Consider the following 26,836-nt stretch of genomic DNA (forward strand, 5'->3'; position numbering starts at 1 on the left):
CGTGTCAAATTATTGACCACACGTTTTTTAAAATCATGTGGCCTTAAATTAGTTGTAGTTAGAAATTAAATGATAAATTAGAAATTGATCACTCCCCTTTTAGGATATATACATGTGTATATATCTATGATAAATTGAGGTGGGGTATTTGCCCCATCTAAACATACTAGCTTGGTCCTATATTAATGAAGATGGGTAAATTAGTGTGAATTCGTATATATTAGGATATACTATATATGCGTATATATCTATGAAAAATTGGGGTGGGGTATTTGGCCCATCTAAACATACTAGCTTGGTCCCTGATTCGAGAGTTTGTTATTTACACGTATAATGTATTCAATCGCATGTCCAATCCTAAATTTTGATAGTTAGTGTTCATCCAATAACTACGAATTGAGAAATAAATAGTACTCTATTTTTTTCGAGAAAAAATTCAGTGATCTAGACACACACTGCATGGAATGATAATTCGAAATATATTATAAATATTTAAAGCTAAGCAAAATTCAAACCATAAAAGGATATTTTAGCAACAAAAAGTAAATAAAGGACAATATCCATAACTAACTAAAAGGCTAAATTAAAAGTGCACTACATGTTGCACCAAAAGTAGTAAAGCAAATCAAATTCTAATATCTAAAACGATTCTCTAACTTCAAATTCTCCAAATAACAATCGAGAGAGGATTTAGACACCATGAATAAGGTTAAAACCTGAAAATAGAGCTTGATTCTAACAGAGAGAGATAGAAGAGATGATCATGGAAACTTCAAGTTTGCAGATAGACTTGAGAGTTTTATGAGTTCAATTATCTATTTTGTAGGTACTCATTTTGTATCTTGTATAGCTGATTGGATTTGGAATAATATCATTAGTTTCTTGTCCGTGGATGTAGATCAATCTCGATCGAACCAGGGGCGGATACATGTATAATAAGGGTGGGGCTAAAGCCCTTAATAAATTTATTTTCTAACATTTTTTCTTTTGTAAATTTTTTAAATTTATCCAAGTTTAACACAAATTATTATGTAAAAGTCCCGATAAATATTCTAAAATATCCAAAAATAGTAGTATACTTGAAAACAAAATTTAGAAATTTCAGCTCTTATCGTTATTTATTTCTGCGTCCGCCTCTAGATCGAATCACACAAATCTTGAGTTAGTGTTTATTGTTCTAGCTTGATCAATTGTCTATCAAGAATTCTACCATAAATCAATGATTAAGATTTGAATATAATGACTCATTTTGTAGTTCTATACCTTCCACTCATATATTGTGTCACAATCACATGCATGAGAGGGTGCTCATTTTAAAATAATATAATGACTCATTTTAAGTAGCTATATACTCCTTACCTTACGTCCGCGAATAGGAATCTTGTTTTTCCATTTTAGTTTATTCACGAATAGGAGTCTCGGTTCATTTTTCCATAAATGGTAACAGGGTCTCACCTTCCACTAACTCATTCCACTCACATTTCATTTAAAACTAATATATACAAGTGAGATCCATATTCCACAAACTTTTTTCACCCATTTTTCTTAACATTTTATAAAACTCATGATGCCAAGAAATGAGACTCTTAATGATGGACAGACGGAGTATGTACTACTAGTATACTATGTTAGACATGTTTAGAACACAGTAACCAATTACATGAAACGATCGCTTTCATTTTTATTTTAATATTTATACGTAATTAATTTCACTGACTGTGGCGAACGCATGATTCTGATACTGGGAGGTCCAAATTAATACTCGGTCTTATCTTTTCCATTTTTTTCATTCACAAAAAATAGTCTCATCTTTTCATTTCGTCTGTCCACCGAAATGAAAAGTCACCTCCAAAATATCGTTCACTTTTTTAACCTTTTTTTTCTTCTAAATAATTAATATTTTCTCTTTCTTTTTTATACTTTACCAATTTATATACTACTCCCTCCGTCCGCGAATAGGAGTCCCGTTTTTCCATTTTAGTCTATCCGCGAATAGAAGTCCCGGTTCACTTTTATCATAAATGGTAATAGGGTTCCACCTTCCACTAACTCATTCCAGTCACATTTCATTTAAAACTAATATATACAAGTGGGGCTCTTATTCCACTAACTTTTTTCCACCCATTTTTCTTAACATTTCTTAAAATCCGTGCCGCCAAGAAATGGTACTCCTAATGGCGGACGGATGAAGTATTTATCTTTCATACACACCAATTTCGAAAACTGTATCATCCTCCAATATGATTATTTTTGGTGGACAGCTGAAGTATTAACTGTGTATTTTTAGTGTCAAAGATATCAGACATAGCCGACACGAACATTATGGAACTGCGGGAGAGATGGATAATGAAAAAGTAAATAAATTGAGAAAAAGTAATATAAATTAAAAACATATTATTTTATAATAAAAAATGAAAAATGAACAAAAAATGCACAAAATTACTAGTTGGTGAAATTTTAAAATTAAAAAATAAATTAATTACTAGATATCAGAAAATCTTATGAAAATACAAAAGAAAGTTTTATCCTCCTTAATAAATACACATAACTAAGGCCTGGAGGGATGAAAATCTAAAAAGTAGTTATAATACTCCTCGATATAACATAACTGATGTGGCCTGGAGGGATCGATTCTACGTGTTCATGGTCTCCACGACGCTCCCGTGACCAACTGAACTAGAGAGAGTTTGAATAAAGTTCTACACATATACTTCCTCCGTCCCACGAAAGATGTCACATTTTCCTTTTTGATTTGTCCCACAAAAGATGTCACATTTCCATTTATGGAAAAAGTTTTCTCTCACATGAATATAAAAATTATATTTTCTCTCTCCATTTAACACACAAAATAAAACCTCCTAAAATCACATGCCGTCCCACAAGTGTGACATCTTTTGTGGGACGGAGGGAGTACTATATATAGTCGAAACGGGTTCCAATGATCCCCCAGCCACCAACGTAGGTCCGTCTCTGGATAACGACCCAACACGCACGATTTGTCACCACTAGTTTTCAGTAATAGACCATATTACTAACTCATTATTACTCGCAATTTATTTTAAAAGTATTTTTTTATAAAAGTAGAATTCGCATTTCACTAACTTTTTCAACCCACTTTTTAATACATTTCTTAAAACTCGTGTCAGATTAAAGTGTGCCAACTAATAGCAGATACAAGGAGCACTTTGTATGTGAATAGCCAACTTAAGGTATGTACTTTGTTTTTGAAGGGCTAATAGCAAAAAAAAATATTAGTCATTCGTCCCATAAAAATAGGGACACTGTCCTTTTAAATCCGTTTCATAAAAAATAGTTCATTTTCATTTATAGAAAGTTCTCTCAAACCCATTGTCCATATACATCAATTTATTTTGTACTGTATAACTTATACCACTATAGGACCCACCATTACACTAATAATAATATGAGTTCCACTATCCACCAACATTATTTTAAATATCATTCTCCTCCTCTCTCTTATTTTACAAATTACGCATTAATTCTCGTGCCATCCCAATATCTCTATTTTTAAGGGATGGAGGAGTATCAATATTTTTGTCATGTTCGGTTTTCACCAGCAAAAAAATACACCAACTTTTAGATTTTCCACAAAATTCAATTTCACCTAAATTTATTCCTATGTGGTGCACCGGGCCGGGATGTCTACATCATCTAACCGTCGATTCTCTTAAACGACGTAATTTAAGGACGAACTTATATTGTCATGCATAAAAGAATACACACACTTTTATTCACCGAAAAATTTAATCATAAGGAATTCACTACAAGTTACTAAAAGTTAGTGTATTTTTTAATCACATTTAAAGTTTATGGTATAAACCTAAATTGGTCAAAAGTTTGGTATTGCCCAAAATTTGAAAGATATAATTGAGTAAGCTAACTAAGCTTTCTCAAAACCAACCGTACCAGCTAAAAAAAAAAACAAATTTTAGAATTTCTTTCCTTTTCCCAACCTTTTTTGATTAATTCCATGAATTCAGAACTAAATCAGTAAGCTAATGATATTCCTGGCCATCATAAAAATATTAATATGCATAAACTGAAAAATAAGTATATGAAGCTATCTTTATAAACATAGTAATAGTATACATTATTACTGTGCTTGTTTTGAACACATTCTTCACAAAAAAAAGTGAACATTATCTGGGAAATAATATGGAAAAAAGGGCACCACAAAGTAATTTTTTTTTTTCAAATATAGTACATATAGTACAACATAATACATATGCTCAAAGTTTTCAAACAAATCTTGAAATCCCAGTAAAGAATAACCAATGTAACCTCTTAAGCCGCAAATCTGATGACCTTCGATGTTCGAGCTCCTGATAGAACGTGCCCAAACCAGCTAAGATATCTTATTCACGGGTGAATCTCTGTCAATGAGCGGCTCAGTTGACCGGACATGAGGAAGCACGTTTCTTGCCTGTTTCTCGTTGTAGGACGCCCATGTGACCAAATAAAGTCCGATTATAATGAGCACTCCTCCAATAATGCTGTTCCAAAACAGGCGAAATAAACATGAAATGATCCTTCACTAAGTGCAAATAGTGTATGTGCAATTGTGCATGAGTTGCTCCAAGAAAATAAAACCGTCGCCTGCGCTAAAACGAGGCAGGAGGCATTGAGATTAACTAACCTTCCCAAATAAATTGTGCTTCCAAGAAAGACTTTTGCTAGGATGGATGAGGCAAGAGGTTGAAGTGGATTGTAGAGAGCAACCAAGGCAGGGCCCATCGTTTTATTAGACCAAGTTACGAGTCCGTAGTTCAGAGCAGATGCTACAACTCCCTATTCAAGACAAAAATAGTAGTATGATTTAGAGAGAAAGGAGTAGTCGGATACAAAAATGGTGATATCCCAAATATGTTTACAACCTTCATGGACAAAGAGAAGAATCATGGCTCGAAAACCAAATACAGAACAGAAAGTGTAACGATGTTTTACTTATAAACCATTAGCCGAAGTTTAGATAAGTTCATGTGTTCATAACGACTGCCATTGTCACCCAAGAAGAAGATGTGAAGGAGAGAAGAGATGACTTACAGCATAGCAAACTGCAATAACCTCGGATTTTGTGAGATTCCAGTCTGATGATGTATTCGTTGCAAGTACTCCAGTCGCTACCATTAATATAGCACCAAAACCGTATGAATAGGCCGTCACTGATATACTAGCCGGATATTTAGCTAAAAGTGGAGCCTGATACACATAGAAGATGCATAAAATTAAGCCGATATAGTCATGCAAAGAAGTAGAGTGGCAGGGTGTCGAAATAGTGAAGGTACTTCAAGAATTGTATCCAATGTAAGAACTATGTAGCGAAAAATCTAAACAGAAACAATCAGTTGCAATATCGATAAATTTACCTGAATGGCGAGAAAAGCAGCCATGCATATGCAGTTTCCAATTAAGCACAAAACCCCGAGATGCCAAGTCTCGATCCCTAACCCCAGAAAATTGGATATCAACCAGAGAGCAGGTTGTGACTGAACCTCGGCATTAGGCTCAGCATTTGCTGTAAGTAACTCCTCGGGTCCGAACACAGCTGGCCCCCGGAAGATAGCCATTAGAATGGCACCAGAAACACAAACAAGAGTACCTCCTAACTTTACTTGACCTTCTACTTTACGTAGATTGACCGTCTCTGTCCTGCACATAGAAAAGTTATGTGCACCAAGCAAAGCAGTACGAGAGAGATAGAGAGAAAATGTGTCGAAGAAATTAGACTGACCCCATCATCACAGCAAAAATGAATGTGAATACTGGAATAGAAGGCTGTATGGCTGAAGCATAAGTCGGACTTGTGTAGCTAAGCCCGAGAAGAAATAAAAGCTGGTTCCCGAAAATCCTAATCCAAACAGCACGGAGAAGATAAAGTCACTATAGTGTGGTAGTGTTTGCAAATTAAAACCAAATAGAGAATAAGAGATATTCCTCTTACCCGGTTAGCCCGAGAAGGAAAAACGTGAATACAAGGCTTCTGTTTAAAGGCAACCTCTTCTTTCTACAAACAGGGAAACGCAAATTGGTAAAGCTTGAGAAAATAAAACATTTCAGGATAACACCATTTTTTATGAATCTTTAACTAGAGACACAAGACTCTAATCAGGGCAGTGAATAAAATGCACTTCATCAATTTTAAGTTGGTCTGTAGGTTGCTGTATCAACAATTTCACTCACTAATTGTCTAGAGTCAGCTTCAACTACATAAAGACTAAAACTTGGCTTTCATAGTGATGAAATGCTTTCACAACGTCTGGTTTTAATATCCCCAGTAAATATGGGTGGTCGAATGACAGTACAAGAAAAGATACAAAGACACGCCAAATCTTCTTTACATATACAACAGCTACTAAAATCCAATTCATATGAAAAGCTTCAAACATATTGCATTCATTCCATCCATAGCCTCCAAAATTTAGTTGAACCAATAACTAAATCCTCAAAGCAAATAACACACGAGAAACATGAGCATTCAACAACAAAGGACAGTCAAGGATCAGAATATGCTGATGTCAGACAATTAAATCCTATCACAACATTCAGAGATCAAACAATGGGAAACTCCCACAATAATACCAAAAAACCTATTTTCTCTATCAAATCATCAACCACTCAAAGACTATATGGCACATTTCATATCATTTTTCTGTTAAATCATATGTATGAGAAACCAACATGAGTTTCTCCATCACAAATTACGAAATTCAAGAACCTAACAGAACTTGTGAGCTCGATTTCTTCCAATCTAGAAACCCTTGGGCAAAGAATTTTACAACTCCATATCCCAAACATCGAAGCTGAAACTGGCTCCACAACTGTCAGAAAGCATTCAAGATAATACAAGTAGCATCTACCATCAATTTCAACTTCAACTTCACACACTAACACAGGACTGCAAGTGATAGCAGTGTGTAGTGTGTGTGTGTGTGTGTGTGGAAATGCCAAAATTCACAATCTTCACTTTGCAACTACCAAATTGGGGCTAAACATACTTGCATACAATCATCGCTTCAGCAAAATTCAATCTTTTCCACCTCACACCACAAAACACATCAAATTCAAAACAATAACATAACCAAGCAATTATTCTGTCACGCACATATACGATGTGATAACAGAGTGTGTGCTTGTGTGTATAGAGATACCATTTCATAATTCATATCATTATCTATAAACCCCTCTTTCAACTCCCCAATTGGAGCAAAATATACTTCCACACAATCTTCACTTCAACAAATCCATTATCTATCTTCCCCACACCACACCACACAGCAACATCATATTCAAAACAATAACTCAATCAATCACTTCATCACACACACACACAAATCAAGGTCAACGAGAAAAAAATATGCGAATTACAGACTTCTCCACAAAATAGGCAACAGGGGCAAGAATCGAGAGCGCCAAGAGGTCCCTAAACACGCAGAAGACAAACTGGTTGACCCCATCATTGAGCGCCACCGTAGTGATGACGTGGTAACCGCCGTTGAAGAGCTGCACCGCCGCCATGGCCAAATGGGCCCTCGCTACATCGCCGCTGGCCGCGGCTGCCGAGACTTGCGCCGCCATTGAGTCTTCTTGATCAGAGCTACCACAGCAACAATCGCATTTGCGTGCAAAGATTTGATTTTTATTTGTTCTTGAATTGGTTGGTACTGTTTTTTCAAGGTGGGGTTCGCAAACGTATAGTTGAAGTGAAAGCAGAGACAGAGCTATGAAATGTACGGTCAAACATAGTGGTGGTGGTTGCTTTGCTCATTTTTTATTGACACGTTTAACAATGTGTGAATTAAAATCAGATTTTTCAATCTGACGATGGCTATTTTGAGATTTACTCCCTCCGTCCCATATAATTTGGGACACTTTGATAAATTATATGGGACAATCCGAAATAGAATACTAGATTGAATTATGTGGGACGGAGGGAGTAATTAATTGCACAAGTTCAGAGTTGGATGGAATTCAATCGAATAAAACTGAACTGAGAGCACTACATTGCATAACTCAAATTTAACTACTAGTTTGTTATCGAGATGAATTTTTTGCACATTTGTTTAAGTTTCCAAATGTAATTTCGTGGCTTTCTAAATTCCAATTTTGAATTTAAATATTTATCATTTAGAATAATAAAAATAATTATGTTTTTATAAAATATAAAGCTAGTCAAAGATGGAATTTATAAAAATTACAATCTTTTACACTAGTGTCAATTTCAAACTAACTTAGTATATTCATGAAAGTTTATTAGAGTGAAATCAAATCTTCCACAAGTAAACTATTTCATGAATTGACTTTTAAGGAGATTTTATTTTTGTACTCCATTTTATTAATAATAATAATAATAATAATAATAATAATAATAATAATAATAATAATAATAATAATAATAATAATAATAATAGATTGTTCACTTTAAATGGAGTTTTATGAAATGATAATTTTCTATCTCTATATAGTTTTGGTAACCAAATATGTAATTATAATCAGGACTACAACAATTTAATTACTACAATGGCAATTATATTTGTGGTCCATTCTTCTGTGGATGAGATGAGGACATGTAATCTTGGAGTGGAGTCTAATAAAATGGGGTTGATCAACTATGTAATTTGATTGATAAATTAAGTGATAACTTATAGTTGGTACCATAATTTATACTAATCATATTCTTTATCAACACATTAATTATTGTCACTTGTATTTTGTGGACCTGGTTGCATGTTGAGAAATAAAATCTCACTTGTTCTCAATCAATCACTCACTATATTTTTATGGGAAGATAAGAATGCGACTCCTTTATGTACTTGTGTTTCTCTAGATGAGAGTGGGATGAATCATTCTTTGTTCCTATCCAAAAAGCTGTTGTATTAATTAGGGTTATTAAATTTTAACATTTAAAAAAAAATTAACATTTACCATCTAAATATAAAACAAGTTATATGAAACCGCCCCAATGGATTGATGGGTTAAACAGGTTGACTCAATAAAATTACGGGTCAGCCCGATAGAGTACTTGACAAATTTAACATTTGTTTCGTTGTTTAATATAGTTATTGATATTTATATAGTTTTTGCTTTCAGAATTTTTTTTAAAATAACATTTTGATATAATTTTTTTGGATAACATAATAAAGTTAAAATACTTAAATTATGTGCTAAACATTTTGTTCTTTGCAAATTTATTATTACTATAGAATACATTAGTTTTAAATTTATTCTCTTTTAAAGGTCATAAGTTTATATTAAAGTATTATTCTTATTTTAGAAATACATACTTTACTAGTACTTCCTCTATTTTTTAAAAATAGCAAGTCTTTCCTTTTTAGTTTGTTCCTTAAAAATAACAACTTTCAAACTTTCCATTTTAGAAAATTTTTACACCCCTGATAAAGTGGATCTCATCATCCACTAACATTAATTTCCTTACTTTTTCTCTCCCCCTCTTTTACTTTACTAATTTTTCTCTCCCTCTCTCTTACTTTACCTCTCCCTCCCTCTTACTTTACCATTTTTTTTCTCACCCTCTCTCTTACTTTACCAAATTATGCATTAAAACCCGTTTCATTTCAAACCTTCCTATTTTTAAAAAACGGGGGAGTATTATTTTACATTATAATCGTGTCATCGTGTCATCGTTATATTAATTATATTGTTTATAAAATAAAGAAAATTGCATAATTCAATTACTTGATCACGTGAAGTAGATAAAATGATTCTAAGTTTTAATTAAACTTATCATTAAAGATGTCAATCTAATATGAAATTTGTGGGTTCATCCGAATAACTTGATAAAACTATAAGATTAGGTATTCCCTCCGTCCCAAGATAAGTGACCTACTTCTTTTGGGCACGGGATTTAAGGAATGGTATTTAAATAAGTTAAAAGTGGAGAGAGTAAGATATGAGAGAGGGAAAAGTAGATGAGTGAAGAGAGAATAAAGTAGGTGGAGAATAAAGTAAGAGAGATAACTTTTTGCTAAAAATGGAAATAGGTCACTTATAGTGGGACACCCCAAAAAGGAATACAAGTCACTTATATTGGGACGGAGGGAGTATAATTTTACAACACAAATATAAAATAGGCTAGATAGGGCAGCCCGAATGGATTGGTGGGTTAAACAGGCTGACTTAATAGGGTTGCGGGTCAATCCGATGGGTTGCACTTTCCAATTAAAATACTCCCTCCGTCCCCCATTAGGAGTCATGGTTTGACCGGGCACGAGTTTTAAGAAATGTAAAGAAAAGTTGGTTGAAAAAGTTAGTGGAATGTGGGACCCACTTTTTTATATTGGTTTTATAATAAAATGTGAGTGAAGTGAGTTAGTGGAATGTGGGACCTACTACTATTTATAGTAAAAATGAAGTGTGACTCTTAATTGGGGACGGACCGAACTGGAAAAAAGTGACTCCTAATGGGGGACGGAGGGAGTAATACTTTATCAATTTAGTATTTGTTTCATTGTTTAATATCCTTAATAATGTTTATATAGTTCTTGCTTTCATGATTTTTTTTGTATAATATTTTGATACTCTCTTCGTCCCCAAAGAATATGCACTTTGGGTACGCCATAAGTTTAAATGTAAAGTTGATAAAGTAAGATGGATGTAGAGAAAAAAAGTAATTAAAGTATTGTTAGTGGAGAATGAGTCTCGCCTTATTAGAGAGAAAAGACTTTTCCAAAATTAGAAAGTGCATATTCATATGAAATTGACTAAAGAGAAAAGAGTGCATATACTTATGGAATGGAAGGAGTATAATGTTGTTTTTAGAAAACTTAATGAATACAAAATATTTTAATTATATGCTAAGCACTTTTGTTCTTTGCAAATTTATGATCACTATCATGTTATAGAATAATTAGTTTTAAAATTATTACTTCTAAAGGTGATAAGTTTTTACTCCCTCCGTCCCTAAAGAATATGCACTTTGGGGTCGGCACGAATTTTAATGTAAAATTGATAATGTAAGAGAGAGGTAGAGAGAAAAAAATAATTAAAGTATTGTTAGTGGAGGAGAATGGGTCCCACCTCAATAGAGAGAAAAAACTTTCTAAAATTAGAAAGTGCATATTCAAAGGAAAGAGTGCATATTCTTGTAGAGCAGAGGGAGTATTATTCTTATTTTAGAAATATATACTTTACTAGTATTATTTTACACAATAATTATGTCATCGCTATATTAAGAATAAACTACGCAAATGGTCCTGAATTTTAAAAATATCATGGGCAGTCCATGAACTAAGTTGTAATCACATTTGTGGTACTTTTTCACTATTCATCATAATTTTGCACCAAAAATATCCCCATGGCATGGATGACATTTTTGGACTTTCATATCTAGGTACTGGGTATGATATTTTCTCTCTATCTCTCTTGGGTATTGAATACGATATTTTCTTATAGTTTGATTATTTGAATTGATATTTTTCGTTTCACTTTTTCAATTTTTATGTCAGATCCTCTCTCTCATTCTCTAAAACTTTTAGAAAGTAAAAAAATTAAAATAAAAAATACCATGAAATTCTTATATAAATTAACTATAAAAATTAAAATTGTGAATATAATTTTAAATTAATTTATAGCTAAATTTAATTTTGATTGTGATTCAATTTTTTTTAATATTAAAAATTAAAAATTTTGGACTAATTAAATATTTAGGGCTAATTATACAATTTTAATTTTCAATGTTAAAAAAAATAAGCAAAACACATTCAAAATTAAATTTAGTTACGGATTGTTTTGATAATTATATTTATAATTTTAATTTTTATAATTAATATATTTAAGAATTTGATCATATTTTTTTATTTTAATTTTTTTTATTTTGTAATAGTTTAAGAGAAAGACAGAGAAATGAGATTTGAAAAAAAGTGATTGAAAATTTGAAGCGAAAACATCTTTTTAGATTTTCAAACTATAAGAAAATTCATATCTAATACTCCCTCCGTCCACGATTAAGAGTCTCATTTTTAAATGGTGCGGGTTTTAAGAAATGTTCAGAAAAGTGGATGGAATAAAGTTAGTGGAATAGGGTCCCACTTGTATATATTAGTTTTAAATGATATGTGAGTGGAATGAGTTAGTGGAAAGTGAGGTCTCTTTACCATTTATGGTAATTATGAACTGAGACTCTTATTCGTGGACGGACCAAAATGGAAAAACGGGACTCTTATTCGTGGACGGAGGAAGTACTAGAGAGAGATAGAGAAAATATACTCTTATATTAAATAGTATATTGTTCACAAAATAAAGAAAATTAAATAGTTCAATTACTTCATCATGTGAAGTAGTAAAAATAGAAAGTTTTAATTAAATAAGAATTGGAATGAAGCATTGTCAAAAGGCCCGATTTGCCTGACAGGTTAGCCCAAAACCTGATGGGTTACGGTTATGTTAGGGCAAAAAATTTATAACCCGAAAATTTCAACCTGAATAGCCCGAACTGAATAACTCAACAATTCGAGCGAGTCGGCCCGACTGACATCCTTTTTTTTTGTCATGATTGATGAATTTAACTTTTTTCTATTTTGTACTGTTGTTAAGAGCGTGAATAAAAATAATGACCTCCCGCTTGTAAGATAATTTAATTTTTTTTTAATTTCAGACATTTTGAATAATATAATCAAAAAAATAATTTTGGAATGCAACTTTCAGAAGGGCCATGACCTCCGCTTCGACCACGACCACGACTGCGACCTCGACCTCGACCTCGACCTCTCCCATTTTCAGCTGGATTTTTAAATCGAGCAGTCCTTGGTCTTCCTTTTCGAGTGACAACAACCGGATCTAAAATAGGAATATCACCTCCATCAATTTCTATTGCTTGAACCATGGACCTTAAATTATTTGACATTCATGGACCATAAATTCTTTGACATTTGCATAATAGTATGGATCATCGTGGGCATCGGGTATTTCAGCAGAAATTATTTCATCAATACGTTGAGAATCAGGTTGTTTATCCTCTTTGCTTAGGAAAAGCAAAATATGCGCATGAGGTCTTAGGGAGATCTAGAATATTGAACAAAACGGATAATCTGAAAGTCGTGATGATATCACTTTCAGATCAAATCAATTTCGGTGGTTCTACCAAAATATTTGATCGGATACAATTCAGAGAAATAAGAACGTTTATATGCTGATGTTAGAGAAAGTATATATGAACAAAAAAGAATCGATCAGATTTAACAAGATGAACCAGTGCATCTGTAGATGAACCAGTGCATCTGTTGAGGGGAATAGCCAAAAATAACTAATTTTCAAAAGGTTTTCGAAATTGTAAACTAGTCCTTTGACTTTCAGAAATTACATTTTCGGATGAATTTCTTACACAACAACTTCGTTGGAAATAAAAGATGAATTTCTAACACAGCTCGACTCCAGCCAGGGGTTGCCGCCCCTTGGACCCTGCTACCCGGGGGCGCTGCCCCCGGACCCCCGTCCATCATAATGAATTCAAATAAGCGTGCACTCCGCACTTCCATACTTATATGATATATCATTATGATAATACTGATCAATCAAGTTAACTCAATTACACTAAAATATCCAACATGAGGTAAGCCATGCTTTTGCAACTCGATGGTATAAACAACTGCCTAGTAAAAAATTTAAAGCATAAATATATATAAAAAATACATTTTTAAAAGTTAAACAATTAATTCAAACGTACCTCCTTTCACAGCTCCAAAAAGTCTTTTATCTTAAGCAGGGATGAACACGGATGCAATGTTCTTGATGCATTGCATCAAATTCTTAAGGTCATTAGAGCCCAACTCAATGCAGTCCCTAAGCAGATCACCATCCACCACTTCTTTCTGAAGGCTCGGCACTTTATCCCATATCGGCCCCTGCAATAACCACCCACAGGCCACATCAAGGATGCCATATTCATGAGTCCCCTTTTGAGATGCAATACAATAAAAAAACTCCATTAACACATGCACAAGTATGTCGGTCCAAATAACGAAACTCAGTGGCCGGTATTTGCTTCCAGGAATTAGTTATGTGCGAGTACAAGTCTATTAGATAACTGTGGCGAGATGAAATAACTGCTTCCTCGGTGAAATAATTTTCTACAAGACACAGCAGTTTGTAATCTTAATCTTCAAATCTATGGTCAGATATTTTAGTGGGAGTAGTGGCTCATAATTAGTGGGAATAGTGGCTCTTAATTAGTTGCGTCCTACATTTACTTAGTTTTATTCAATCCAAAGTCATTTTTTCTAAAGCTCAATGGAAAGTTTGCTACCATCTCCACAGTCGAAGAAGACGGCCTCCAGTTCACATATTAGTGTAGAAAGAAGTTTTCTAAAATATATAGTTGAGGTTCCTCTTTTGTTCAAGTATTTATTATGATAGATTTTTATCTCCTATGATTTAACATTAGAACATTATAATTTGGGATTAATTGTTTCATATTTATTCTTATTGTAGTACAGTTTTTGTTTACAATTTTCATAATATTGTCACACTTTTCTTTTTAGTTTGTCCTACAAAAGATGTCACATTTTCATTATTAGAAAAAGTTTTCTCTCACATAAATATAAAAATTAGATTTTTTTCTCGCTATTTAACATACAAAATAAAACCTCCTAGGCCTTCTTTTTAAAGAATGGTTACGAACTAGATGCTGCGACAATCAGCCCTCTCATTAAAGGATTGTTTTTAGAGGGCAAGGATGCGGAAGCTGTGAAATTATTCGAGAAAGTTCTGGATTTAAAAGTTTGCGCGCCCAATGGTTTTATGATTCTGCACTTGATAAATGGATTATGCAAAACTGGACAGGTCATTGCAGCTTGCGATTGGGTTCGTAGATTAGAAAGTTGTGGGTGGAGACTTGGTGTAAAGGCTTATAATTGTTAGACTAGATAAATTTTTTTAATATGCTTGAGATCTAATAATCTGAAATTCAATCAGTGATTTATTCTCATCCAACCTCTTTTGATTTATAAGAGAAATTCTTATAAGTGGATGAAAAATATTTTTTGTTTATAATTTTATAAAATTATTTCACAAAATTAAATAAGTATGGAAAAAATAAAATGAATTATCGCACGCGTGTGATACTAGTATTATTAATGAGTTATTTTTGTAATACTAACGGGCTTTACAAATATGTGTGATATTTATCAAGTAAACAAACTTTTAATATGTTGATCTATAATTGGTCGTATTAAAATATGTTGCTATAAACTCGGGCTTGTGTAAATTGTAGCCCGTTGTATGGTGTATATATATTGACTAGTCTATATTTCATCAATTTTTGGCCCATTAAATACAAATCTAGTTTATTTTCATGGGCCTAATATTTTTTTTAAGGTAAGAAAATAATTCATTGATCGTTCACATCTGCGACCACAGTCCATAGATGCAATTTATTCGATTTTAATATTTTAGCACTAATTTCATTTTGATATGATTGCAACAATTATAACTTCATATCTCTGATTCGATTAAAAAATTTATTTATTTTTGAGCGGGGAGCAATAAAGGTATACCATTTGGCATTTGGAGTAATATTATATATGTAATTCAGGAGGTAGCACAACTGCACTAAGTCAGTCGATGTTATATATGCCTCACATTTTTAGAGAATAATACTGTACAAAGCAACAATCAACACATACAACTTGATTTGATTTATGATTTACTTTTGTTTAACTAAATTACAGTTCTCTAACTAAATTACACCTGCTATATTTTCTGCTCAAACGCTCACATGGAGGGATCGAGTTCTGCTAATTATAAGTATACATGATTAATCTATACTTATTTCATTAGTGTATAATCAAACAAGTTCATCACTTTTGAAAAACATTTCTATCTCATAATTAGATCATATGATTCATGTCTATATATAAATTTTAAAATTGCCAAAATTTTGCCCATCAATTTAAAATACAGAACAGATATAGTTTAGCTTAAATTACCAAATTATAACGTACCACAACATTTTACAAAATCTAAGCACGACCACAAAAGTAGCAACTAAAATGTTACAAAGAAATAAAAAAACACTACTTAAGGAGAAGCAAGAATGCCAAATCAACGACAAGAAAATCACACAATCCTCTCTTTGGCTTTGAATCAAGTTCCCATCCACTTCTTAGAATAATATAATATTTCATCCAATGCCAAAAAAGAATTTTACCGACCATCTTGGCGATCCACTTCTTATAATCATGTAACCAATTCCAATCTCAACTATGAATCCACATCCATAATCCACATCCATATCCCATCACAGCACTTCGCCAACCAAATCCATCAAGGAATTCATTTTCATCATCACCTTCTTCTTCTTCTTCTTCTTCTTCTTCTTCTTCTTCTCCTGGCTACTTCGATTGCCCATTCTCGTCTTTGCACTTTCTCATCAACGGAACTCCACACTATCCTAAGTTTCCAATATATGAATCATTCTCAAATGTGGAGAACTGATTAGATTGTGGTATTTTCCCAACAAGATTGTTCATTGAAAGGTTTAATTTCGCAAGAAAGGTTAACCTTGTCATTTTACTTGGAATTTCTCCATCCAATTTGTTTGTTGACAAGTCCAATGATTCGAGTTCACTCTCAAGTTTCCAAGAGATGTAGGTATATGTCCCGTGAGGGTATTGTGGGACAAGTTCAAATATTTGAGAATTTTAAGATTTTCTATGGAAGGTGGAATTGTCCCAGAAAACTTATTGGATGAGAAGTCAATTGTTGTGAAGGTTTCCAACAGTATCCTGACCTTTCAAGGTGAGTATCATATCCAGAAAACTTTGATAGTCATCATTTTGTTTTGTCGCCTCCATCATTGCTTTGAAATTCTTGAAATATCTTTGAGGTAGAGAGCCCACGAATTCATTATGTGATACATCCAAAACTTGCAACTTAGGAAAAGAAATCTTGGTTGGTGAAGCAAGTGAGATGTTACCATAAAACTTGTTAGAGCTCAACACTAGCACTCGAAGTTCGGGAAGGACTTCCATCCAAAAGGGAAATTCGTCTTGTATCCCATTATTTCTAATATCAAGACCCCTTAGACTCTGGCAGTTGATTAAGGATTTAGGTACTCATCCATTTAATTTGTTAATACTCAAATTGATGGACATAAGATTACAACCTTTGGTGAAAATAGATGGAATGAGGCCACTAAACTTATTTGCGGCATCCACAATGGGGCGGACTAAGCCCCGCCCTATGCACCACCACATCAGCATTTTATCCTCCGCCCCTTTCACCTGCAATGAGGCGGATTATAGCCCGCCCTAAGCCCCACCCTAAGCATTTTACTTCTATTTTGTATTTATATAATTTATGCAAATATATCAAGCAAAATAAATAAATAAAAACAACACAATTAAGGCAAATCCCACATTTACTTAATTAGAAATTAGAAATTAAAAAAAGTGCACTACATATAAAAAAACACTGGCTAGTCTAGAGTAGTCCCAACCTGCAGCTGAGGCCATCGATCATCCGCTGGATGCCTTCGATTTGAGCCGGGTTAGTCGCCTGCATCAGGGCGTTGTGTGCGTCCAACAACGTCATATAGTCGGAGGAGGCCACCAAATCCGTGTAGGCATGTGACGCAGCCGAAGATGTGGCTGTGGTCGCGCTCGGGGTCAGGCCCGGGGCCTGATCAGACGGCGCCGCGGCGAAAGAGGTCGCCTTGCCCTTGGCCTTGGCAGCCTTGATGCCAAGGGGACGTCGGGAGGACATCGGTGTACCGGAACTCTCATCCTCGAACACCGGATTGTTGAGGTCCATTGGAGATGTGCCACTTTCGCTGCTTGTATAATCAGTGAAGGTGCGCTTCGACGCCCTCTTCTTCGCCGCCGTCGATTGGGGAAGCACACCACCAATGAAATTCTGCTTCTCCTTCAAGAGCGCCCAGGACAGGTAGTGCTTGAATTCGCCGTACAATGACATGTACGATTGCACCGCTTTGTCGCGCACATTCTACAGACTCTCGCCGCTGCCCTGCTCCCTCTCGCACTTGTTATACTCTCCCGCGAACAGATTGACCTGCTTCTTTATTTGATCCCAGTGCTTGCGGAGCGGCACTCTTTGGCGCTTGTAGGCGGTCGGCGGCTTGGCCCCGCTGTATTTTTCGGCGATGCGCTCCCAATACGCAGTAACCTTCTGGTTGTTGGCGAACACCGGATCCTCTGAAACATCAATCCAACATCTCGTCAAGATGATGGATTCTTACGGGGCATAGTTCGTCCTTCCCGGGGCGAACTCTTCACACCGCCCTTTGCGGCAACTTCTGGGCTCGTGCCTTGGTCTGCTTCTTCTTGGTGGCGGAGGGAGCGGCGGCGGCGGGTGTGCGGTTGGGAGAAGGCTCCGTGTCTGACAGCCCGTACGAGTCCGTGCTGAACTCGGGATCGTACTGGGCGTTGGTGTCGAATGGCCGGTATTCATCGGGTTATGTACCCGACCATCGTGCACCACCGAACATCGGAGTATTCGGACTTGGGTAATCTCCGAGATTCATTTTGTTTGAAATGTAGAAAATGTAGTGCGAATTTGAGGGTGAAAGGAGTGAAAAATGAAGTGAAAAGTGAGAGGTATATATAGGTTTTGAAAATTGAATAAAATTAAATAATAACTGAAAACGTGTTGCCTTCGTCCGTCGCATCGTCCGCGACGCCACTGTGGCGGACGATGCGACGGACGATGAGGCATCGTCCGCGCTTCGTCCGCCCCATTGTGGATGCTCTAAATGAAAGATGGACAAAGATTTGCTCAACTTTCCAAAACATCGTGGCAATTTTCCTTCCAAAGTGTTATTTGAGAGAATCAGATATTCAAGGGATGTCAACTTGCAAATGGAGGTTGGCAGCTCACCATTTAATTTGTTGGAGGAGAGATCTAAGTACTGCAAATTTGATAGATTTCCCATCATGGATGGAATTGGACCTTCAAATAATTTATTTAAAAGATAGACAAGGATTAAATTAAATTTCTTCATATCGAAAAAGCGCACATGCATAACATCGATTATTTTACTCACCAGAAGCATATCTGTTATTTGCATTAGATATTTACTTATCCACAAAATATAACATCACAAACATATGTTTTGAATTCAAACCAACTCAGTTTTCTTACTAGTAGCACTTAAAGAAAGAAATGTTAACGATTCTAAAATTGTTGTCGAGGAATATGTACAGATACAATTAAATTGACATTGGTAAACTTGAAATTGCAGTATGCATGGTTGGAAGCGAAAAATTCAACTGTTCTTAAAGTATTAATTTAACATAAGAGCAAACTAATTAGTAGTATATGAGACAAGCAAGTTATAACTAAAAAACTAGGAAAAAACGAGATTATCTAGGTCACGCTACTGGAAACACTAATTTATTTGATTTAATTAATAATATTGTATGAAATGTATACTATATCTGAATCTCCAACTAAAAGAAAAATATTTAATTTTAATTCAAAGCAATTGCAATTTGCATGTATTTGGAAGATGACTTTTAAGTAGCGAAAGAATTGTGAGTTTGATCTAATCAAAGTAGCGAAAGAATTGTGAGTTTGATCTAATCAAAGGTGACGTTAACCCATGTGCGATACGATACACGGTGGAATATTTTTTCCGTTATACAGTTTTGAATTATTAATTGATTAATTATAATTACAAACAATATAAATATATAAGATTTAAAAATAGTAAAATGTACTACTATAATAATAACAATTCAATAAACTTATACTCCTCAATTCATTTCACACCTGAAGACCTAAAACTAAACATAATTAAGATGGAATCAAGACAAAACACAATTATTTGGGAAGCGAAGAGAGTATATCACACTTTTGAAAAATATGTTTAAAACAATCCTTCATATCTCTTTACTAAAAATAATGAATCACACTTTTAACAAAATAACTATATTCGAGAATAAGGAACTGCATGTTTCGAGTTAAGGATGGTACTACAATTTTTCCATCTCTAAGAATTGTTAGAAATATTGGAATAAAATTCTTGAACCATAACACGCGGTACTCTAACCATTGCAATCAAAGTAAAAAAACAATGATAATCATAAAATAAACCGAACTATAAGTCTTGTAGAGAAAAATCATCTTTCCGCAAGACAAATTACATTATGGTTAATGCTCAACGATTGACGTATTATCCCTAGAGATGAAACAAGTTCCTCCTAACGTATATAACATCTCAAACCCGCTAGATACCGATGAACTTGATGGGGCTCCAAAAATCATGCAATACAATGTTACTAAAATATACAATAAAATGTTGAGAGCTTGAGAGTGAATGAAGAGTGCTTTTGTTGGTGTGTAATTCATCCACAACTCTATGTCTTTGCCTTTTATAGGCACAAAATCAGGACATGGGAGATCATGGAATTAAAAATCATAAATTATAAAATTAAGACAATAGAGGTTACAAAATTTGTTTAATGCTCATTATCCTATTTAAGATTTGTAATTGCCAATTATTGATTGTAATCTAAATAAATATTCATGATAGTTATTTATAAATATTTAAATTTATTTGCAAAAAACTTAAATATTTAAAATAAGGTCAAAACTCGTCTTTTATATATTGATAGATATTATTAAAAATGTTTTGTAACGCCCTTTTCATCAAGTCTCTATATATATTTGATCACATGATGGAGAAAACAAAAATATTGATTTTTTTTACTATAAACATGTATATACATCTAAACCTTTCGGTTCAAAATTTTAATTTTTGTAGTTAAGGCAAGCAATTGATCTTATCATAAATTTATAACGGTTAATCATTCTTATTTTAATTAATAGATAATGATTTCAATAGTTATTGAGAAAAATGGGTTATATGATTATGAATTGCATAATTGTATCACAAATTCATTTCATAACTTACATATATTTTAAAATAAGAAAAAAATTTATAAATATTTTAAAATAAGGCCAAAACTCGCCTCTGTATATATGTATAGATTGATATAAAAAATGGCTGCAACTGATTAATAAAATATTTTTAGATAAATTAGCATTAATTTTGTTTTTAGATTTTAGGTCATTGTGAAAGAATAATATTGTGTTTAATAGTTGTTGTTGGGCATGCCTACACAAGTTGTAACATCCCGGATTTTTTTACTCTTTTAGTTGAGCTCGAGACAACATCGTTTTTCAGGCCGAAGTTTTTTTTTCCCATTTAATCTTTGTTTTTTTTCGAAGCCTATTGGACTTGTGTGGTGAATCAAGGAGAATCCATATTTTTTTTGTATTTTGAGAAGCCTATTCCTCCAATTGTTTTATTTTTTGGGATTTTAGTCATTACAAGAGTTTGGGGTATCTATTGAGCCCAACACAACAATTAAGTGATGCGCAACTTTCTTGATTGAATTGTGAGAAAGAGATGACCGGTAGCGTGAGAAGACGGAAGTTTTGGGGGCTGGTTTTGATGGAGACGGCCGGAAACCGGAAGGAGCGTGGATGGAGCCGCGAAAGAGAAATGAGTGATTTTGGGGAAAAAGTGGAAAAGCCGATCACTGTGTCTTCTTGTTTAATTGGAGTATTTTAGTTTGGGCCTGCAGTTGTGGGCATTAAAATTTGTTGGGCTGATATAAAAAAATAAAAAGTGAACTATAAAAATAGTCCATGGACTACGTGTTTATCTCGCCAATAAACCCTAGACTTTAAAAATATCCACAGACAATCCTGGACTAAGCGTTTATCTCGAAAATGGTCATTTTTCACTGTTTCGTGACAAAAATACCCTTTTGGGGGGTTTAGACAATTCGGTCTTTTTACATTTTAAATTTAATATTATTTCACTAATGTACTAAATCTGATATTATTTCAAAATTATCATTCTTCTTCCTTTTGTCATCCTTCATTTTGTTTCTTTATTTCAATATTAGATTTAATTTTATAAAATTAAATTTTAAATTTCGATTTTTAAATATCAACAAATTTTTTATTATTAAAATTACTATTAAATAACATATTAATAGTTTTAATCAATATTTGATAGTGTCTAATATTTAATCAATAAGGTATGATGAAACCTTAGTTTTAATCATAAATAGAACATATAACACGATTTATTTCGAAATAAATATGCATCTAATGTAAGACTAATATAATTTTCGTTTATTAATTTGAAAACAATCAAAATTAACTAGAAAATTTCAAAAAAAAATCTCCTATATCAAATTTTTAGTAGTATCAAATATTTAGTCAATTTCATAATATTTTTAGTCAAATTCTCCTATACATTGGAAGCATATTTATTTCGGAATAAATCGTGTTATATGATCTATTTATGATTAAAACTATTAAATATTGCTTAAAACTAAGGCGTCGTCGTACCTTATTGATTATATATTAGACACTATCAAATATTGATTAAAACTATTAATTTGTTATTTAATAGTAATTTTAATAATTAAAAAAAATTATTGATATTTAAAAATCAAAATTTAAAATTTAATTTTATAAAATTAAATCTAATATTGAAATAAAGAAACAAAGTGAAGGATGACAAAAGGGAAGAAGAATGATAATTTTGAAATAATATCAGATTTAGTATATCACTGAAATAATATCAGATTTAAAATGTAAAAAGACCAAATTGCCCAAACCCCCAAAAGGGTATTTTCGTCACGAAACACTGAAAAATGACCACTTTCGAGATAAACACTTAGTCCAGGGTTGTCTGGAGATATTTTTAAAGTCCAGGGTTTATTAGTGAGATAAACGCATAGTCCAGGGACTATTTTTGTAGTTCACTCAAAAATAAAAAATAAAAAATAAAAAAATAGGGGTTAATAAAGCTGCAATATATCGGGTAAAAATTTTCTGAGCCTAACTCTAAATTGTTTTTTAATCTCAAAGATATGTATAGACATTGGAAAAAATCAATAATATAAATAAAAATGCATCGAGTATAAACTAAAAAATATAGATTTCGGAAAATTTGTGTTCTTAGTTTGCGACGGTTTATACTCTTGTCCCCTTGTTTCGTATTAAGGCACATATTTTCATAAAATAGTCATATGTTTATGATTAAAATGGACTTTAGTCTTTAATTAATTATATATTAGTATTCTAATTCGGTAAAAAATTAGTTAATTAGCATCGGTAGTTAATTTTATGACAATGTCTTTGAAACCAGTACCATAAATGTGATTACACCTTAGTTCAGGGACTACCCACGATATTTTTAAATTTTAGATACCATTTGCGTGAAAAACACATAATTTATGGACCATTTATGTAGTTCACTCTTAATTTAAAATTAGTTAACTAATTTGATTAAATGGAATACGATATTTAGATTTGATCTACATAATAACGTGCATGATTTAAAATTAGTTAACTAATTTGATTAAATGGAATACGATATTTAGATTTTATCTACATAATAACGTGCTTGGCATTTTGTCCAAGGTAAGAAATTGGAGATTTTTCAAAATGAAGGTTTACAATAGATTGGATGCCCTTTCGAAAACATTATTGCTAAGAAAAACTGACGAAAGAGAAAAGACATCATAAACCAACTGTTCACTTGAATTATTGAAATAATAATGGTCCACAACGTGGTTATAGCTGTCACATTTTCAATTGGAAGTTCCGTGAATCACTTGTACACTACTCGGTATATGTTACACACGTTCTCCGTAACTAGGCCGGTTAACTAACTTTTCGGAGTGATAAGATGATCAAACATTTGACGTTCTTGAAAGATATACCATGAATTGCTGATTTTCGGACGTTCTCCGACGAACAACAATTAGGAAACGAAATATGATATTCTTATTGCTCAAGACAAGTTTATGGAAAATATTTCATTCATTGATTCATTAAAGTGATACCAATCTCTCCTATTTATAATACTCTAATACTATTACTACCCTAACTTATTGACCAAGAAAATAATATATGGAAAGATATAGTGAATAAAGGAAAACTAAATAATTGGAAGATCATAAGGGATATAATCGTATCAACTCCCCCACGGTTGAAATCCACCTTGTCTTCAAGGTGGAAACCACAAAGCAACGACGAGAGTTGAAAGCAAAAGCTTTGGCGAGGCGTCTCCTCCTGGATGAAACGCATACCGAACAACTACACGTCTTCCTTTATCATCTCCATCAAAAATCAACAAAGGAGACCCAATGTGGTCGGAAAAATTCCACGCTGAAACAAAAAGTTTGTCCACGCCTCCAAGAGTGCTCAAACATGGCGTGCCATTGCGCGGAGGGATCAATCTTGCATCGGTGTCGAGCCATGTTAATCAATGAATCATACTTTGAACATCACCGATATTCATATCCACATAGACACAAGCAATTACGGGCAACCCGGTGTAAGCACCATCTCCTTTCTTGCCCCAACAAATTTCAACAACACTTTTGGGTGGCACTTGAACAACATTGAGTGAGGCGACAGCCTTCTTCACTTCATCAGTAGAGTTGTCCTCCACTTCATCGTCTAACGATGCCTCTTCCTCCTTCTCTTTACGCATATCGGGGCTGCGCGGCGGGTAGATTTCGACAAAAGATTACACTTGTTGGTCTACGAGTCTGCCATCTCTACCTTCCCTAGATCCCCGATTCTCACTAGGCAAGCCATGATCCATGAGGTTCTTCACTGCTGTCTCTAATATGGAGTTCTTTGAATCATAAAGCTCCTCATCGCCGTTAAGTGCTGGCGAATGCGTGTGAGTAACGACCTCTCAATAACATTTGTCCTCATCAACCTTCCTCCAGTTGTGATGTGGCTATGGTGGCTGCTCATATGCCGAGAACCCACGGAAAGTGCATTGTCCCGTAGGTAGGCTGATTGTACGCACATGTGTTGTGTTGCCGTCGGTAGGGTTCCGACTGTTCATAGGGGGGGAATCTCATTGGATTTCGGTGACCAGGATAGTGCGACATCCGGCGAGCAGGTAGCGGCTCATATGCGGCCCGACCGAACTGTTGCCTATGGCCCAGAGGTCCCAGGAAGGCAACGAATAGTATGACAAGTCTTGAGCCGGCTTTGGCGGTGGCTCGGACAGCGGACGAGTGCGAATCTCTCTGCGGGAATCGTAGCACTCCTGCTGTGCGTACGTTGCTTTTGACGCATGCAAGTTTGTCACACGCCGTTCGATTTTGTCACAACGTGATTCCAATCTGGAGATAGCGGCATCCAATTGATCAAACAGTTCTTCATAACACCCCAATCCAGTGTAGTTGTGTGACATGATGACGTTGAACGGCGGCGGTGAAGCTCGACAGTGTGAGGTGATCAAATTGGCGATGATGATAGTTGGAGTATGTTGAAAATGTTGTTTTTTTGTATGGAGGGTGAGTACGGGATGAAAGCACCAGTTGCTACAGACGTTCTCCGTAACGAGGCCGGTTAACTAACTTCTCGGACTGATAAGGTGATCAAACCTTCGACGTTCTTGAAAGATAGACCATAAATTGCTGATTTTCGGACGTTCTCTGACAAACAACAATTAGGAAACGAAATATGATATTCTCGTTGCTCAAGACAAGTTTATGGAAAATATTTCATTCATTGATTCATTAAAGTGATAACAATCTCTCCTATTTATAATACTCTAATGTCATGTTTGGTAGGGGTGATAACTCATCTAGGGATGGAAATCCATGAAATTGCTAATCAGACTGTATTTTTTCGGGTTATAAAAGTTCAACCCTAACCCTAAAAGCTCGGGTTTCGGGCTAGCCCAACAGGTTAATCGATAAAATTGACATGCGATCAATTCAATAAATAAAGATGAAAATTAGTTATATTTATAAATATAAAATATTTAATTATGATAGATTAGAGATATATGCTTAAACTAAATCATAAACATGATCAATACTAATATTTGAGATTTGTGCAAAATAAAATATAAACATGATTCAAGAAATTTTAAAGCATGTTATAGAAATTTTAAATATTTTGAGTGACTTTGAAGTTTCTAATTTATTAATTTGTTATTATATTAATAATAATGTAATATATTTAATATAAAATTGAAAGTTATTTTTTAGGTATCTATATTATAAAAATAATTAATAAAGTGTCGAGTTATGAGTCAAATAAATTAACAATAGAAATATTATCGGGTCTAGGGTTGGAAATTTCTAGCCCCTAATAGGAGTCATATTTAGTTATGACACGAGTTTTAAGAAAATGTAAAGAAAAATTAGTTGAATAAAATAGGGGAATGTGAGTCTCACTTATGAAGTACTCCCTCCGTCCCTTAAATTTTATCGCATTTTTCCATTTTCGTCAGTTCCACAAAATTTGTCACATTTCACTTTTTACAATTTTGGTAGTGGACTCAATATTCCATGTACTCATTACAACTCACAATTTATTATAAAACTAATTAGTATATAAAAGTATGACTCACTTTCCACTAATAAGTATATAGAAGTATGACTCACTTTCCACTAACTTATTCAACCCACTTTTTTAATATTAATTATCGTATAAAAATTAATTATTGCTTTGTATTTAAATTAATTATCGTATGTAAAGGAAATTTTAATTTATATTATCATACGTTTCCATTTTGTTTTAGAATTTTGAAAAATTAGGTAAATTAAAGCCTGTATATTATTAATTTAAAAGTAGTTAACTAATTTAATTAAATGGAATACGATATTTAGATTAGATCTACATAATAATGTGCTTGACATTTTGTCCAAAGGTAAGAAATTACAGATTTTTCAATAGATTGGATGCCCTTTAGAAAACACTATTGGAGATATTCTAAAGATAAAGTGACGAAAGAGAAAGACACCATAAAAAGTTTAAAACCAATCCAACTTTTCACTTG

General features: G+C 33.7%; 1 protein-coding gene across 1 annotated transcript; it reads right to left on the bottom strand.

The window, feature by feature from the left end:
• Window positions 1-4,072: 4,072 nt before the first annotated feature.
• On the bottom strand, window positions 4,073-7,735 carry LOC125214610 (WAT1-related protein At4g19185-like). Its single transcript, XM_048115706.2, has 7 exons — window positions 7,391-7,735; window positions 5,963-6,025; window positions 5,753-5,869; window positions 5,388-5,670; window positions 5,065-5,220; window positions 4,658-4,809; window positions 4,073-4,514 (listed from the first exon to the last, which is right to left on the bottom strand). The coding sequence occupies exons 1-7, from the start codon at window positions 7,594-7,596 to the stop codon at window positions 4,367-4,369; spliced, it is 1,125 nt and encodes a 374-aa protein (XP_047971663.1). The 5' UTR covers window positions 7,597-7,735; the 3' UTR covers window positions 4,073-4,366.
• Window positions 7,736-26,836: the final 19,101 nt, after the last annotated feature.

The sequence above is a fragment of the Salvia hispanica genome, chromosome 3, assembly GCF_029641045.1.
Source record: "Salvia hispanica isolate PSC_SH4W2 chromosome 3, Shi_PSC_v1, whole genome shotgun sequence".
In the NCBI taxonomy this organism is placed as follows: Eukaryota; Viridiplantae; Streptophyta; class Magnoliopsida; order Lamiales; family Lamiaceae; genus Salvia; species Salvia hispanica.